Consider the following 17,349-nt stretch of genomic DNA (forward strand, 5'->3'; position numbering starts at 1 on the left):
CAATCTGCTTGACTTGGTTCTTGCCAACAAAGATTCACTAATTAATAATCTTGAGGTTAATGATGAGCTTGGGGAAAGTGATCACAAATCACTTAGTTTCAATATATCATGGAATTACCCGGATAACTGCAATCAAATCTCTGTCCCAGATTTTCGCTTGGCCGACTTCATGGGACTGAAAAATTACCTGGGTGGGCTAAATTGGGATGTCCTGACTATGGGTCAGGTAGGTGATCTTGGTTGCCAATATGACGTTTTTCAGAGCATAGTTCTAGCTGCCCAGACAACTTTTGTTGCGAGTAGGGAAATTAGATCTAACAAAAATGATCCCAAATGGATGAACAATAGATTAAAACATCTCATTGGAAAAAAGAAAGGCATATACAGGCGTATCAAAAGAGGGGATGGGAAGTTAAGAAATCAATATATTCAATTAAAGAGAAAAATAAAGAAAGGAATAAGAAAAGCAAAAAGGGATTGTGAGGCTAAGATCGCAAGGGATTCAAAGACTAACCCAAAAGGGTTCTTTCAGGTATACAGAAGCAAGATTAGGGACAAGATTGGCTCACTTAAGAGTAACTCTGGTCAGATCACTGACAGTGATAAGGATATGTGTGAAACTCTCAATACCTACTTCCTCTCAGTTTTCCCCCAGGAAAATACTAGCGACATTCCTGAAATAATAGATTATGTAGAACAGGATAATAAACTATGCACGATTGCGGTAACTAGTGACATGGTCCTCAGACAAATAGAGAAACTATAACCTAACAATTCCAAAGGCCCTGATAAACTGTTTGCAAGGGTGTTAAAGGAATGTAAAGAGGAACTTAGCATACCTTTGACTCATCTTTTTAACATATCACTACAAACTGGCATAGTGCCTGATAAGTGGAAAAAGGCAAATGTAATACCTATTTACAAGGCAGGTGACAGGTCCTTGGCTCCGAACTATAGACCAATAAGCCTTACCTCCATAGAGGGAAAATTTATGGAATCAGTAATTGCCGAAGCAATTCGTAGCCATCTTGATAGGCACAGATTGATTAATGAATCTCAACACGGTTTTACAAAGGGGCGTTCCTGTCTTACGAATTCACTAACTTTTTTCACTAAGGTGTTTGAGAAGGTAGATCATGGTAATGATCATGATATTGTGTATATGGACTTCAGTAAGGCTTTCGATAGAGTTCCACACCAGGGGCTATTGAGGAAACTTAAGGCACACGGAATAGGAGGAGAATTTTTTTCCTGGGTAGAGGCATGGCTGACAAATAGGCAGAAGAGAGTTTGCATAAATGGGGAGAAATCAGAATGGGGGCACGTCACAAGCGGTGTTCCACAGGGGTCGGTGTTGGGCCCCTTGTTGTTCACAATTTACATAAACGACATATATGAGGGAATAAATAGCGACATAAGCAAATTTGCTGATGACACCAAAATAGGCCGTCCAATTCATTCTAATGAGGACACTAGAGCAATCCAGGATGATTTGAATAGTCTGATGCAGTGGTCGGAGAAGTGGCAGATGCAGTTTAATATAGACAAATGCAAAGTTCTAAATGTTGGACAGGAAAATAACCATGCCGCATATAAACTAAATAATGTAGATCTTAATACTACTACTGATTGCGAAAAGGATTTAGGAGTTCTGGTTAGCAGTAATCTAAAACCAAGACAACAGTGCATTAGTGTTCGCAATAAGCTAACAGAATTCTTGGCTTCATATCTAGAAGTATAAATAATAGAAGTCCTCAGGTTGTTCTTCAACTCTATATATCCTTGGTTAGGCCTCATTTAGACTATGCTGCTCAGTTCTGGTCACCGTATTACAGAATGGATATAAATGCTCTGGAAAACGTACAGAGGAGGATGACAAAGATGATCCCATGTATCAGAAATCTTCCCTATGAGGATAGACTGAGAGCCCTGAATCTGCACTCTCTCGAAAGGCGTAGAATTAGGGGAGATATGATCGAGGTGTATAAATGGAAAACAGGAATAAATAAAGGGGATGTAAATAGCGTGCTGAAAATTTCCAGCCAAGACAGGACTCGCAGCAATGGTTTCAAGCTGGAAAAATTCAGATTCAGGAAGGATATAGGAAAGCACTGGTTTGGTAATAGAGTTGTGGATGAGTGGAACAAACTCCCGAGTACAGTTATTCAGGCTAAAAAGTTGTGTAGTTTTAAAAATAGGTTAGATAAATACATGAGTGGGTGTGGGTGTGTGTGAGTTGGACCTGACTAGCTTGTGCTGCTGTTTCTGGTGCCGTGCTCCATCCTTGAGTGGAGGTGACCAGACTGGGTGGGTCATTGGGCTAATCCGGGGGGATGGGTCATTAGGCTAATCTGGGGGGGGTCATGGACCTGCTCCACATGGGTCAGTAGGCCTGTTGCAGTATTCTTTCTTTCTTATGTTCTTATATCTCAGAAACTGATTGCTGAAGTTATACGTACTGGTTTGGGCTCAAAAGCCCGCGGGTCACTGGGTGATGGTACCGTCAAATAAGGCATGAATTAGATATCCGCTGTGCAGCCGATCTAACCAACATCATGTTTATCAGACTCTTTGAAGAATGTCGCACTGTCTTCCATTCTGTCGGGAAATTTGCAAAACTCGCTGTTTACACACTGCTCATCAAGATTTGTCTATTGTTCACAGTCATATCACTAAAGAAGCTGATCACACTTCTCTGTAATTGTTCTGCTGTGTCCGTTGAGATTCTTTTATGCACAAAAACGCGTGGATCAGTGTTCTTTGTTAGTTATTCCGGCGTTAATGTTTCCCATGGCTGGGTTTAAAGTAATCTGAAGACGCCACAGTGCCCTGCGCCCTGCTTCCCGACACACACAAGTGCCGACAAAGCATATTTCGCCTGCTTGCCAAACTTCCACCATAAAGCAATGCAGAATGCTCGATTCCCTCAATCTTGGAATAGACATCAATATACATCTTTAACATGACAACAAAGTGGGAGCAGGATTTTCCTTAATTGTCCTGCTAAGGTAAGAGATCGATTTTCTCTCATTAAACCACACTATTTGCAACACTGGTCTCTGGCAAAGACGTGGTATAGACACACGCTAGTACCGCATCTGGAATCAATTAGTGTTGATGAAAGACACCATTGCCCTTTCTGAGAGGGTCGGGTCGCTCAGGGCTGAAACGGGCTGATACCCCCTCTTGGAGAAAATTTCTCCACAATGTGTGTGTGTGTGTATTCACCTAGTTGTACTCACCTAGTTGAGGTTGCAGGGGTCAGGTACTAGCTCCTGGCCCCACCTCTTCACTGGTCGCTACTAGGTCACTCTCCCTGAAACGTGAGCTTTATCATACCTCTGCTTAAAGCTATGTATGAATCCTGCCTCCACTACATCGCTTCCCAAACTATTTCACTTCCTGACTACTCTGTGGCTGAAGAAACACTTCCTAACATCCCTGTGATTCATCTGTGTCTTCAACTTCCAACTGTGTCCCCTTGTTGCTGTGTCCAATCTCTGGAACATCCTGTCTTTGTCCACCTTGTCAATTCCTCTCAGTATTTTGTATGTCGTTATCATGTCCTCGCTATCTCTCCTGTCCTCCAGTGTCGTCAGGTTGATTTCCCTTAACCTCTCCTCGTAGGACATACCTCTTAGCTCTGGGACTAGTCTTGTTGCAAACCTTTGCACTTTCTCTAGTTTCTTTACGTGCTTGGCTAGGTGTGGGTTTCAAACTGGTGCCGCATACTCCAATATGGGCCTAACGTACACGGTGTACAGGGTCCTGAACGATTCCTTATTAAGATGTCGGAATGCTGTTCTGAGGTTTGCTAGGCGCCCATATGCTGCAGCAGTTATTTGGTTGATGTGCGCTTCAGGAGATGTGCCTGGTGTTATATTCACCCCAAGATCTTTTTCCTTAAGTGAGGTTTGTAGACTCTGGCCACCTAGACTGTGGTCTACTTTGCCCATCCCCAATCTTCATGACTTTGCACTTGGTGGGATTGAACTCCAGGAGCCAATTGCTGGACCAGGTCTGCAGCCTGTCCAGATCCCTTTGTAGTTCTGCCTGGTCTTCGATCGAATGAATTCTCATCAACTTCACGTCATCTGCAAACAGGGACACTTCGGAGTCTATTCCTTCCGTCATGTCGTTCACAAATGCCAGAAACAGCACTGGTCCTAGGACTGACCCCTGTGGGACCCCGCTGGTCACAGGTGCCCACTCTGACACCTCGCCACGTACCATGACTTGCTGTTGTCTTTCTGACAAGTATTCCGTGATCCATTGTAGTGCCTTCCTTGTTATCCCTGCTTGGTCCTCCAGTTTTTGCACTAATCTCTTGTGTGGAACTGTGTCAAACGCCTTCTTGCAGTCCAAGAAAATGCAATCCACCCATCCCTCTCTCTCTTGTCTCACTGCTGTCACCATGTCATAGAACTCCAGTAGGTTTGTAACACAGGATTTCCCGTCCCTAAAACCATGTTGGCTGCTGTTGATGAGATCATTCCTTTCTAGGTGTTCCACCACTCTTCTCCTGATAATCTTCTCCATGACTTTGCATACTTTACATGTCAGTGACACTGTTCTGTAGTTTAGTGCTTCATGTCTGTCTCCTTTTTTAAAGATTGGGACTACATTTGCTGTCTTCCATGTCTCAGGCAATCTCCCTGTTTCGATAGATGTATTGAATATTGTTGTTAGGGGTACACATAGTGCCTCTGCTCCCTCTCTCAGGACCCATGGAGAGATGTTATCCGGCCCCATTGCCTTTGAGGTATCTAGCTCACTCAGAAGCCTCTTCACTTCTTCCTCGGTTGTGTGTACTGTGTCCAGCACTCGGTGGTGTGCCCCACCTCTCCGTCTTTCTGGAGCCCCCTTCTGTCTCCTCTGTGAACACTTCTTTGAATCTCTTGTTGAGTTCCTCACATACTTCACGGTCATTTCTTGTTGCCTCTCCTCCTTCCTTCCTTAGCCTGGTTACCTGGTCCTTGACTGTTGTTTTCCTCCTGATGTGGCTGTATAACAGTTTCGGGTCAGATTTGGCTTTCGCTGCTATGTCGTTTTCATAATGTCGTTGGGCCTCCCTTCTTATCTGTGCATATTTATTTCTGGCTCTACGACTGCACTCCTTATTCTCCTGGGTCCTTTGCCTTCTATATTTCTTCCATTCCCTAGCACACTTGGTTTTTGCCGTTCTGCATCTTTGTGTGTGTGTGTGTGTTTGCAAAGTCCGAGACTTTTCCAGGTCCAGCCTGGTGTAAAACATTACAACACACTGCACCATACCACCTATCCTTTAACACATCGTTACATCACCAAACCCTCCAACACACACTAACACACATTCTAACACACCACCTCACCCTCCAACACACAGTTACACATACTAAACATTACTCTCCTTCCCACAGATAACAAGCAACAGGAAGGTGTCTTACTGTCAGCCTGTGTTGGTCAAGCCAACTATCACTCAGCCGGTAGATCTGTCAGAGCTGAACAACTTCTACGAGGGAGACATTACCAAGACTATTACCAGCAGTGTCCAGTATCCACAGGGAGTGACCAGGGGGTCTATCCTCCAGAAGGTAAGACGACAGGATTTCTTACAGTTAACAAGCCCGAGTACTACATTCCCATATCTGTATCTCTGTATACACAGAGGTATGAATCTCTAGTATATATTCTAGTATATAACCCAATAAATTTTTATTTCAGTATATATGCACGAGGTGCAATTTTCCATAACGAGAGGTTACTTTAATTTTATTTCCAGTAATTTAATTATTAAATGTTAGTGCACCCTTAGTAACCAAGCGTGTAGATACACTTTTAGCCTCGCAGTCTTACTGACTAGTGTTAATATTTGACGCTGTTTAACTTACAGACTAAGAGTTTCTTTATGCATTAACTACCCTCCAGTATGCCACACAGAATAGTCTGCTAATGACCCAGTTGCCTATTTACTGTTACATGTACAAAGGCAGCAGGTGTTATGAGACTTGCTTAACATCTGCATAATGGTCGGTCATCAAGGTTATAATTTAAAAATAATAACATTTGTAAAGTAGTTTTATCCAAATTCTTGTTTTTTTTTCAGAATTTGCGTACATAACTTTAGCATATCGGGAGAACAGTTCTGTCTCATAGTTTACGTTTGATGTCAATTTACAGTTATTATTATAATCATAACTAAGAGCTAAACGCACAAGGGTCATACGGCACTGCAAGGTAGGGTGTCTTAATGGTTGAATAGGTTTGATCCGGAACTAGGGAGGGTAGTGCAAATTTACAAGAGTTTGTGGGCAATCAGAATTCGGGGGATTGTTACATGAAGAAATTAAGACACATGTGACTATGCCCTCGTCTGCTACACGTCCCCTTTCCACCTGACGTTAGTATATAAGCTCCAGGCTCCTTGCCTCTGCTCCATCAAGAGAGAGCAAGAGAGCAATGGGGGGGGGGGGAAGGGGGGAAGGCTTTTGACTCGCCTCGGCAGGCCAGAGCATCTCTCCTTATTTATTCAGTCTCCCTACGATCCCCGTTGGGGAGAGAAACTTATACCATCGTCTTCATCCTTGATTTGCAGTACGATGAGCTACGCAAATCGTGTCAATGTCAAGCCCAACAGTGGTACTGTTGATGATTCATCGAAGCTTGCTCTTGCAACTGCCGTTCAGGGTGGATTGCAAGTGAAATTCAACGCTATTCTGTCACTCAAGGAAGCTTTCATTGTCGTGTGTCACGATGAAGCTGAAGCTGAGAAGATACTACTGAAGCCACCACTACTCTTACTGCTCAAGGATTTACTGTTATGTCCTCTCCTGCTCTCAAGGCAAGGAGATCAGTATTCCTGAAAAGACTAGACAAGATTCTCACTTCGCTACTAATTGCTGAACTCAAGTCATCTATTGAAATTCAAAATACATGGGCCACCGTTGAAAGCATCACAAAAAATCCCAAATGCTTCGTCCATGCTCAAGGTCACCTTCACTGATGTGAACATGGCAGCCACTGCTCTGAACGAAGGTTTTGCTGTGTACTATTACTTCATCAGCCCCGCCTACATCGAAGCTGAAAAATTTCACTACATCCAACATTGGTGGAACTGTTATTTTTATCTGCACAACACCAAGACCTGTCCAGTTAAAGACGAGAAGTACTGCACAATATGTGGTAGTGAGAGCCACACTTTTAGTTCCTGTACTGCCTCTGCTCCATCTCCACCAACTTGTTTAAACTGCAAAAGCAACGATCACCACACTCTTGCAGCAAAATGTCCTACTCGAAAGGACATTATGAAGAAAACTCAAGATGCAGCACAGAAAAAAATCATCTTCCAAGTCACCAACCTATGCTTCAATTGCAAAGTTGCAGGTAGATACTACAAAACTCTATCATGCTTCCACTCAACCCGCCTCCACCACCACCGTCACTCCTCCAGTATGTGACATAACAAAGATCCACTACTGTCTACTATATGCTCATATGCAGAACATGGCAGTACCTGGCTCCTTCAACACCACCATCAACGAGATATTTGCCTTGAACAACATGCCATCGTTTGCATTTCCAGCTTCTCCACCATCGGCAGATATTCTCAAGTTCACGAAAGACTTAGTCGCCACCTCTGCTTCTTCAGTAACTCCACCATCTCTACCAACTAGTGACGCCACTCCAACAACAACCAATGAAAAGCCTCTTCCACCATCACTCCCCATGAAAACCCACCAATCAGAGACCTTGCCACCAGCAACATTTTCCTCCTCGTGTACTGAAGCCGACATCGAGTCTTCACCTCCACCTTCATCACCACCTGTCAAGAGGGCAAAACCCGTGCCAACAACACCATCTTATGACTCTCGACTTGATACAATTCCTGATGATGATGCAGATTCTTATTCTCCATGGAAAAGAATCACCTTCTACATCACTGCTCGCTACGGTCAATATATGCCGTTATCTGAACTGTACACTCATCTTACCAACAAGACTGTCAAGTTTACCATCGATCCTACTTTCAAAGGTGCTGGTTTAATTACACTTTCTACTATCCTAGAGATCATTGAAGAACGCTCTCAGCATCCCTGCCATCAACACTTGCTCACACGTCTTGTGATCCTCCTGATCCAACGATTTAAACGTCTTGTAAATGGATCTGATATCAACGAACAAGAAGTTGTCGCTAAACAACGTCACAACTCGAAGTAACCACTTAACTCCATGAACTGACCAATCAACGATAAACTCCTCCCTTGTCGCCTGCAGCCACCTGTCACCAGCAAGTCTCAATTCTTCCATCAAGCAAGATGCAGTCAGCTTCTGCAGAGTTCCAGTGCCTTCTACGTCGTCTTCGTCAGTGTTTTCCAGGCTTAGCAGTTGGGTCTAATCCTGACTCTTCTCTCTTCGACTCAAGACATTCCTCTCACCGTCTATTCTTCGCCCTATCCCCACTTGCCTCTCGCCCCTCGTGGGTCCTTACCTGAGAGTCCGTGTTGTGTTGTTGCTCTACTCCAGAACATCCACGTCTACGGTGCTCTTTGCACCAACTCCAAGGCTGAGGGACTGATTACCTCACTTTCTGTATATAGTTCTTCTGTCTTCAATTATGTCCTGGAGTTTGTATTGATAAAGCCACTGGATGGCGAAATGTCTGCAATAAAGATACCCAGATGTTGCACATGTGTCTTAATTTCATCTTGTCGGTATTGTATACCATTCTTGTACAACGGATTGTTACATAGAGAGATACACCAACTCTTCACTCTGGCTTTTACTCCCTGAGGCTCGAATCTTTACTGTCTGTACGATAGGTAAATCTTACAAATTCTGTTCACATTCAGTGTTACTTTATTTTCACTTCCCTGTATTTTTTTTCAATAGTTCTTATTTCAGTAACAGATTATTTAAAATTTTGAATTTCTGGTCCGCGACCAGGCCTCATGCAGAATTGTGCTGGGACCTGTTGACAGGTATAATGTTATAACATGACTTCCACAGAGGCGGTCAACACACACAGAAGGCAGCAGCAGCCTGTCGTCGAAGCGACGGACGGTAGTGACTGACAACGCCCTGGCTAACTTCCAGAGGATCATGGTCGACTCCAAGAAGTTCATGGAGGAAGCCATAGAGAAAATGCCCCTCAGTAAATCTGAGTAAGTTTACACTCGGCAGGCAGGGGTAAGGTACCCCAGAGTGTAGTTTACACTAGGCAGGGAGGGGTAAAGTACCCCAGAGTGTAGTTTACTCTAGGCAGGCAGGGTAAGGTACCCCAGAGGACCAGAACTATTTATAGAGATTATTTTTATTATTTTTCATGGGAAATGGAAGGTTATCAGGTTTGATCCGGGGAAGCGATAGGTAGCTTCAGTTCCTTTGATCAATCGCCTTTTGCCAGCATTAAAGAACCCACCAGGACCCATGCAGGTAAGATATTTTATTTTTCAAGCAGTGGTCATCGCTCTCAGTAACCAGTGTTACACAAATAACCAACACATAGAAGAGAGGAGCTTACGACGACGTTTCGGTCCGACTTGGACCATTTACAAAGTCATGCTAACGAAAAGGAGAGAAGGATGGGTATATATAGGCAGGAGGTGGTAGTAGTAGTAGTAGTGGTAGCAGTGGAGGTGGAAGGAAGTAGTAGTGGGGAGGTAGTAAGAGTAGGAGAAGCCAGTCAAATACTAAGAAAGAGGAGCACTGCAAGGGAGCTGGTGCCCACAGAGGGTAAGAGCAAGAACACCGAGGGGGGGGGGATAAATAAATAAATAAAGAAGGAAGAAATACATAGGGCACCTAGCTCCCTTGCAGTGCTCCTTTTAGTATTTGACTGGCTCCTCCTCCTCTTACTACCTCCCCACTACTACTTCCTTCCCCCTCCACTACTACTACTACTACCACCTCCTGCCTATATGTACTCATCCTGCTCTCCTTTTCGTCCGACACTCACACACACACTGTGGAGAAATTTTCTCCAGGAGGGGGGTATCAGCCCCCTTCAGCCCCTTTCAGCCCTTTTAGCCCTGAGGGGCCCAGCCCTCTCAGAAGGGGCAAGCATCTTGTTTACTGCTACAGTGAGTAATTGATCGCAGATGCAGTACGAGTTATCGACGTGGTCAAGTGACCGCTGCTCCTTGCAGTCCAGTGTTGCAGAGTGTATTTTAATAAGAGAGAGTACATCTCTTACCTTAGCAGGACAATTAAGGAAAATCCTGCTCCCACTTTATTACCATAGTAAAGATAGTGGACATTGTTGTCTATGTTTAAGACAGCAAGATTTAAACATTCTGCTTTGCTTCATCGAGGAAGTGGCAAGGAAGCAAAAGTACTAGGTTAGCTTTTCCTTTGTGCTGGGGGCAGTGATGGCGTGGGACATTGTGGCGTCTTCAGATTACTTTTCACTCTACTGAGAGTGACACTGATGCCAGGATAATCAACAAAGAACAATCTGTGCATTAGTGTGAACCAAGTGTCTCACAAAACACAATAAACACTTACAGAGAAGTGTGATCAGCTTCTTCATTGATATTGTGTGAACAATTATTGATGAACAGTGTAACAACGAGTGTTGGGATCCAACAGAGTGTAGTGAGACATTCTTCAAGGAACACTATTCTTCAATCAACTCAACGGATATCCGGGCGTAATTACGGGTCAGATACATATACCCAGGTAAGTGTTCTAACTAGTGATGTGCTACTATTGACTGTGCAGTTGAGTATAAAATCGTGAGTTAGTCACTTATCATAAACCCCGGTGATATGCGGACCTTTGAGTCCACACACATAAGTTTGTCAGACATCAGTGAATGAAATATGCTGACATAACACCCCCTAGGGGTAATTTATAATCTTACAAATTATAACTCATTTACAGCCCATTGAGAGATGACTTCGACAGCTTCTCAAGACCTCGTCTGCATGGACGGCTGTGCAGGCGATGAGCTGTCTTTCTAAGTTAAGTTTCCCTATTTTTAAACTTAGCTGGTAATCCCATTTCTCAACATTTTGGTCGTGCTCGAACCGGATAAAGGCCACACTGTGGTCCAAATACGTTGTACTACAGTGTACAAATAACCTACAAGCCAAGGTCCTTCGAAAAAAGCTGTAAAACTAGTGTTTTACAATTTAAATCAGTATAAATGAGTCCCTCCAGACTCAATCACAGAGAATGGGCAGCGAAAAGAAAACGGGCGCTCACCCAGCATTCACCCAAAGAAAACGGGAGCTGGGTGACTCACCCAAGAAAACGGGGGATGGCACCCTGTATCCACTGCTCCAATCTCGAAAATCGCTGACTACAACAACCCAACTGATGTTCAGTTTGTCTGAGTGTATATACACATAGTGTTTATAATGTTTATAGACAGAAATTAAGAGACAAGATTGTGTTAAAGTTTGTTTCTTATAGATATACCTGTTATATTAAAGGAACTTATATATAAAGTGTAAGCTTTCAAATACATATTAACAGTGACATTTATATATGCGTAAGAAATATTCACATGTGATTTACAGTTATACAGTGACATTTATAGTGTATAGTGAATGAAGTGTATAACATCGTTATTTACGATTAATCATCATGGTCAGGCTGACACAGCAAACTCAAGCCATAAACACCAGCCATATGTACTCTGTACCCTTCATGGTCATTGACCCTGAGGTTAAACTTGCATTCGCTGCCTGACCACGGTAGAGTGCGGTTGTGCTCTGCACCCCTCTGCTGTTTTCAGGCGAGCTACCTTGTATCAACATGGTGCTGAGTGTGAGGAGGCGTGTAAATACCATTGGTATTGAGCTGCTTCGTGGGGCGATTTCACCCTCTTCAGTGCAAGTCTTACTCCCAACAATCATTAGGGAGACCTATGGAATCCAGGACGATGAGGTGTATGGTGTAGCCCTGAATGGGGCTTACAGAATCTTCGTCAAACTGAATTCCACGTCCGTGTACGAGTCTTTGGTGACGAGATTCCAAGACGTGAGTCTTGACGCTACTCCAGCTGTGAAGGTGCGTTTGATTGACGTATCTCGCCACTTTACGTGGCTTAAGATACGTAATGTCCCATTTGAGGCAGATGAGGCTGACATCAGGAGTGTTTTTGAGACATATGGAACCATACATCTGGCACAAAAGGGCAAGTGGACGGCACGTGCTTACATGGGCCGTCCGGAGGGTACCTTTTCCCTGAAGATGACTCTGAGACATCCCATACCGTCTTACGTCGTGTTGGAGGACTTCAGGACGCAAGTTATGGTATCGTATGCTGGACAGAGACGTACATGCAGAATATGTGGGGCGTACGACCATATGGCGGCAGAGTGCGTGAAGCTGAGGAGGGCGCCAGCACAAACTGGTGAAGCACCAGTTACCAGCATGATAGCTGTTGAGAGCCCCACGCGAAAGCAAGGGCTTGGGCGCTTGTGGAGTGAAGAGGTGGAGGATTCCAAAGAGGAGACTGGCATGTGTGAGGTAAGCTGTGATGTAAAATGATCTGTTACTAGACAAGGGAAAAGTACAGAAGTGCAAGTGCAGGAGGAGGTGCAGGCTCTAGAGGAAGAGCTTCAGGAAGTGTTAAGGACATTGACGCCGCCTGCAGAGGATGTTGTTCCTGAGCTGGTGAGAGGCACAGCGTTGCCTGTAGAGGAATGTAATGATAAAAACCATAGCTGGGTTGACGGGCCAACTAGTAAGAGCGAGTTGTCGCCGTGTGCTGTGGAACGAGGCGTGGTGGAGGTTGAGGTACATCGTGAGGGAACCTTAGAAGATAACATGGATGTAGAGGGCATCACGAGGAAGAGAGCAGCGGCGTCAGACTCAGATGATGTCCTGACGCCGGCGCAGAGGTCTGGGAGGAAGGAAGAGCAATGTCGAAGTAGTCACGATAAGAGGCATCGAAAAAAAAGGGGGGGGGGTTGATGGTGTGAAGCCTTGTGCTGGCTCTGGGGCAGGAGGCCCTGGGATGAATGAAGAGAGGAGGAAGGGTTGGAAACTATAAAGAGGCCTTAGGTGTATGACTGTGAACGTAAATGGACTGTGTAATAGTGTGAAGAAGGAATGGTTTCGAATGTTTCTGTATAAATATAGGGTGGATGTAGTGTTCCTGCAAGAACACAATTTCAAGGAGGGAAAAGTGCTCGAGGTGGAGGGGTTTCAGGTCATGACTCTGCCATCTGCACGTCTGAAAGGTGGTGTGGCTATATATATCAGGGAGGCAAGCCCGTTTGTGTTGCTAAGAAGTGAGGGGGGAGGGGGGAAAGATTATTGCGCGTTGATGTGTGGTGGATGGGGCAGAGGGTATCTTTTGTAAGTGTGTATGCACCAGCAGAAAATGATGTGAGGGTAAAAAGGGATTTTGTATGTGAAGAACTAGTTTTCTTCTTACGTGGTTTACCTGCAGTGGCCGTCATTGGTGGGGACTGGAACTGCGTTATTAGGAGGGCTGACGTGGAACCAAAAGGGGTAGGGCACGTGTCGGCGGCCTTGCCAGATCTTTTGAGGGATATTCAGTTGTGGGATGCGGTTGGAGGAGGGGCGTGGGAGGTAGAGCACACTTTTGTAAGACGGGGTTACGCTGCTAGGTTGGATAGGCTGTATATATCTCAAGGGGTTGGGTTGACATTTTTCCGTACAATAGAAGTAGCTTATTCGGATCATCGGGCGGTAGTAGCAGAGTTGGCGTGGGAGTCACTAGCAGGTATATCTAGGGGTTATTGGAAATTAAATACAAGTGTGTTAGGTGATGAGGAGGGGATAGAGGGATTTGCAACGCTGTGGGAGGGGTTACGTGCAGAGATAAATGGGGTAGAGGATGTGGTGATGTGGTAGGATGGTGTGGCTAAAGAATGGATTAAGCAATATTACGTAAAGGAAGGGAAACGTATCAATTCTTTAAAATATGGGCTTGCTAACTATTTGGAGGATAGATTACGGGGTTGTTATGCGAGGGGGACGGTGGCGGGCACTTATCCAATGGACGATATTATGGCAATTAAAGGGAGGCTGCGTGAGGTATAGGATGAGAGGTTCCAAGCAGTGCGGGTACAGGCGGGGGTGGAAGAGGTGTTATGGGGCGATAGACCTTCATTGTGCGTATTGCGTAGGCAGAAACAAAGACAGCAGGCAATGACTATTCCATGGTTGGAGGTTCATGAGTCGATAGGAGGGTACAGGGAGGGGCAGGTCATACAAGCTACGGAAGGAATGGGGGCATTTGCTGACAAGTGGTATGAGAAGTACTGGCAATGAGAAGGGGTAGAGGATGGGGTTTTAGAACAGGTGTGTGGGAGTGTGGTATGTCAGTTGCGTAACAGTGATAGGGAAGCACTGGGTGGGGAAATAACTGAGGGGGAAATATGGAGGGCTTTAAGTGGAATGCGAAAGGGCAAAGCACCGGGAATTGATGGACTCCTGGCAGAGTTTTATCAGCAGCATTGGGAATTATTGAGGCATTTTCTGGTTAGGTTATTAAATTGCATGAAGGAGAGAGGTGAGCTGGGTGAGAAGCAGGCAACGGCTGTCGTTGTATTGGTACCGAAGGGTAAGGGGCAGCATACACTTCGGGATTACCGGGCGATCTCGTTGTTATGCGCAGATTATAAATTGTTTGCGAAGATTTTGGGAAATCGGGTCAAGTGTGTGGTGGGGCGGGTAGTATCAAAAACTCAGTTTGGTTTGCCAGGGAGGTCTATGGTGGAGGGGCATGGGTTACTTAGGGATTTCGTGGAGGCAAAAGGGGGGGAGGGAGGGAAGTTTGGTGGCGCTCGATTGGCAAGGGGCATACGATAGAGTGGATCGGAAAGCATTGAAAGCCATCCTCAGGGGTCAGGGGTTTGGGGAAGAAATAGTGGGTTGGGTTGAGGTGTTGTATGGAGGTGCAATGGCGAGGGTCTGTACAGATTAATGGTCGATTGGGTGGGAAGATTGTAATGGGTAGGGGACTTAGGCAGGGGTGTCCTATGTCACAATTATTGTTTGCGTGTGTACAGGACCCCTTTTATAGATTGATGGAGCAGCGTATGTGTCACATAGAGGGGCCAGGGTGTGAGGTTGCGAGGGTTTGGCCAGTTTTAATTGGGTATGTGGATGATACAACTGTTCTGATCAGGGAGGGGATGTCAATGGACACATTAGATGGGGTAGTACAAATGTTCGCAGGGGCAACTGGTATGAGGGTAAATTCAGATAAATCCATGGTCATGGGGTTAGGAGCTTGGGCGGGTAGGGTTGATTGGGGTAGTGCAGTTGTGAGGAGGCAGGTGAATTCGTTATAAATTTGCAGTCTTATTTATGCAGACGATTTAACTGTGGCACGCATAGAAAACTCGCTTAGGATGGTAGAAAGGATTCAGGGACGCTTGGGTGCATTGCGACCTTATCATTTGACCCTTGTGCAGCGTGCCATTGTTATTAATATCTTACTGTATAGCAAAGTATGGCACGTGGCAGCCGTGTTCCCATTACTGGGCCAGCAATAACGAACATACTTAGGAAGGTTTTTAAATTCTTGTGGGGTTCGAGCTGTGATTGGATTAAAAGGGATGTGGTAATGTTACCTGTAAGTAAGAGGGGGGGGCTGGGATTGCTGGACTTAAAGCGGAGGGTCAAATGTGTCTTCATTAAAAGGGAGGTGATGAGGGAAAGTGTGGGTGGGGGGGGTTGGCCAGGATCCATAACAGATTGCAACGGATGTATACAGGAGTTGAGTTGCATGAGTGTGAAACTGTGTTGAGGGCTCTGGCGTGGGATCGAGAGCCAGCAAAGGTTAAAATAGGTAGGTTGTGTAGATTGTTAGCAGGGAGGGTTGTAGCGCCTGTAGAGGGAATTTTCCCCATGTATGCATGGGGAAGTATATGGAATAGGTTGAGTAGGATGAGGCTGCAACCTCGTGTTCGGGATGTAATGTATCGTTTTCTGCACGGCATTTTACCGTCTGGTGTGGTTCTACGGGATAGACGAGTCGTTGACGGGGGGGAGTGTGGGATATGTGGTGGGGAGGAGTCGGCTTTTCATGTAGTATATTTTTGTGATGGAATGAGGAGTGTCAAGGGGTGGTTAAATAGGGTGATAAATAGGATAGGAGGTAAAGGAATTTCTGTATTGAGAGCATTAAGTCTCGACGTGGGGGGTTGGGAGGAAAGTGTAATCAGAGCTGTGGGATACATTATGGCAGATTATATCTATATAGTGTGGGGATTGCGGGGGAAACAGGTTACTGAGGTGAAGAGGAGGGTGTTAGCGGTAACGTTCTATAAAACGGTATGTAGAAATAAGGAAATTTATGGGAGGAGGTGGGTGAAGGATTTTTCAGAGGGATATAGGCAACTTACGTTACAGGTTTTATTAGACTTGTAATATACGAGGGAGGGGAGGGTATGATTGGAAAGTGTTGCTGGGGTAGGGAAGTCATGGGTGAAAACAGGGTCGCCTCCCTGGTAATGGATGACAGCAAATGTTTGCGTGAGTGTTGGATGAGTGATGCGTGAGTGAATAATATGTGGACCACGGGTGCTAGCACCTGTGGAGCTGGCCAGTTTTTTGTGTGACTGGACTATACACTTATTATACATATTGTATGTGGTAATATTGATTTACGGTAATGACATTGTAATTTGGAGTTTTGCTATAATAATTGCATGTATTTGCTCCAACTTGTTTTCTAGGTGCCTTGCACTGCATAGTGTTGATGCTGTGATCATGCACGGTGTCCAGAGATATGATGTGATATGTTTGTATTAATGTCTGTGCATTATTGTTCGTCACTGGTGATCTGCAATTTTCAGTTTTGTTTTGAGAGTAAAGAGGTTAATGTTGGGCAACAGTGGTGTTATAGGTTTTTGTGGTTAGGTGCGTGCTAGGCACAGTATTTATGTGTTACTTATGTCATGGTTATATTTTATGTTGTATTGTACTGTTGTCAATAGCACTATGTTATGTCCATATAAGCTGTATAGTGCTTGAATGTTATAGTTGAAGCTGTGTTATTGTTTTTAACACTGGAATTGCATGTTTAAATGTGTAGAAGCTTACATGTGTTGGATTTTGAGACTAAGTTTATTCTTATGGTTTTGTAGTCATTTTGTATGTCTTTGTGACTTTTCTAAATCACCATTGTTGTGTAATACATATTGTTATGTAACTGAACCATTAGGACAATTACATAAATTAATGTTTTGATCATTGCTGTGTGACTTTAGATTAGGCAACATTCATTGTTTATAGTATGTTAGGTTGTAAATAGTGGGGTGTTGGATAACCACGAGGGGGGGGGAGGGGGTAATATGTCTGTATAATATGTTCAGTGCAATGAATTGCATGGTCTGTAGTCGATTATTAAGTACCATTTCGAGGGATGTGTATATAAAA

General features: G+C 44.6%; 1 protein-coding gene across 1 annotated transcript in view; it reads left to right on the forward strand.

The window, feature by feature from the left end:
* LOC128694392 (adenylate cyclase type 2-like) overlaps positions 1 to 17,349 on the forward strand; it is a 164,039-nt gene that overhangs the window by 74,462 nt on the left and 72,228 nt on the right. Inside the window, 2 exon segments of the mRNA XM_070097974.1 lie at positions 5,400 to 5,573; positions 8,986 to 9,140. Of these exon segments, the coding sequence (XP_069954075.1) occupies positions 5,400 to 5,573; positions 8,986 to 9,140 (329 nt within the window).

Source organism: Cherax quadricarinatus, chromosome 60 (genome assembly GCF_038502225.1).
Source record: "Cherax quadricarinatus isolate ZL_2023a chromosome 60, ASM3850222v1, whole genome shotgun sequence".
In the NCBI taxonomy this organism is placed as follows: Eukaryota; Metazoa; Arthropoda; class Malacostraca; order Decapoda; family Parastacidae; genus Cherax; species Cherax quadricarinatus.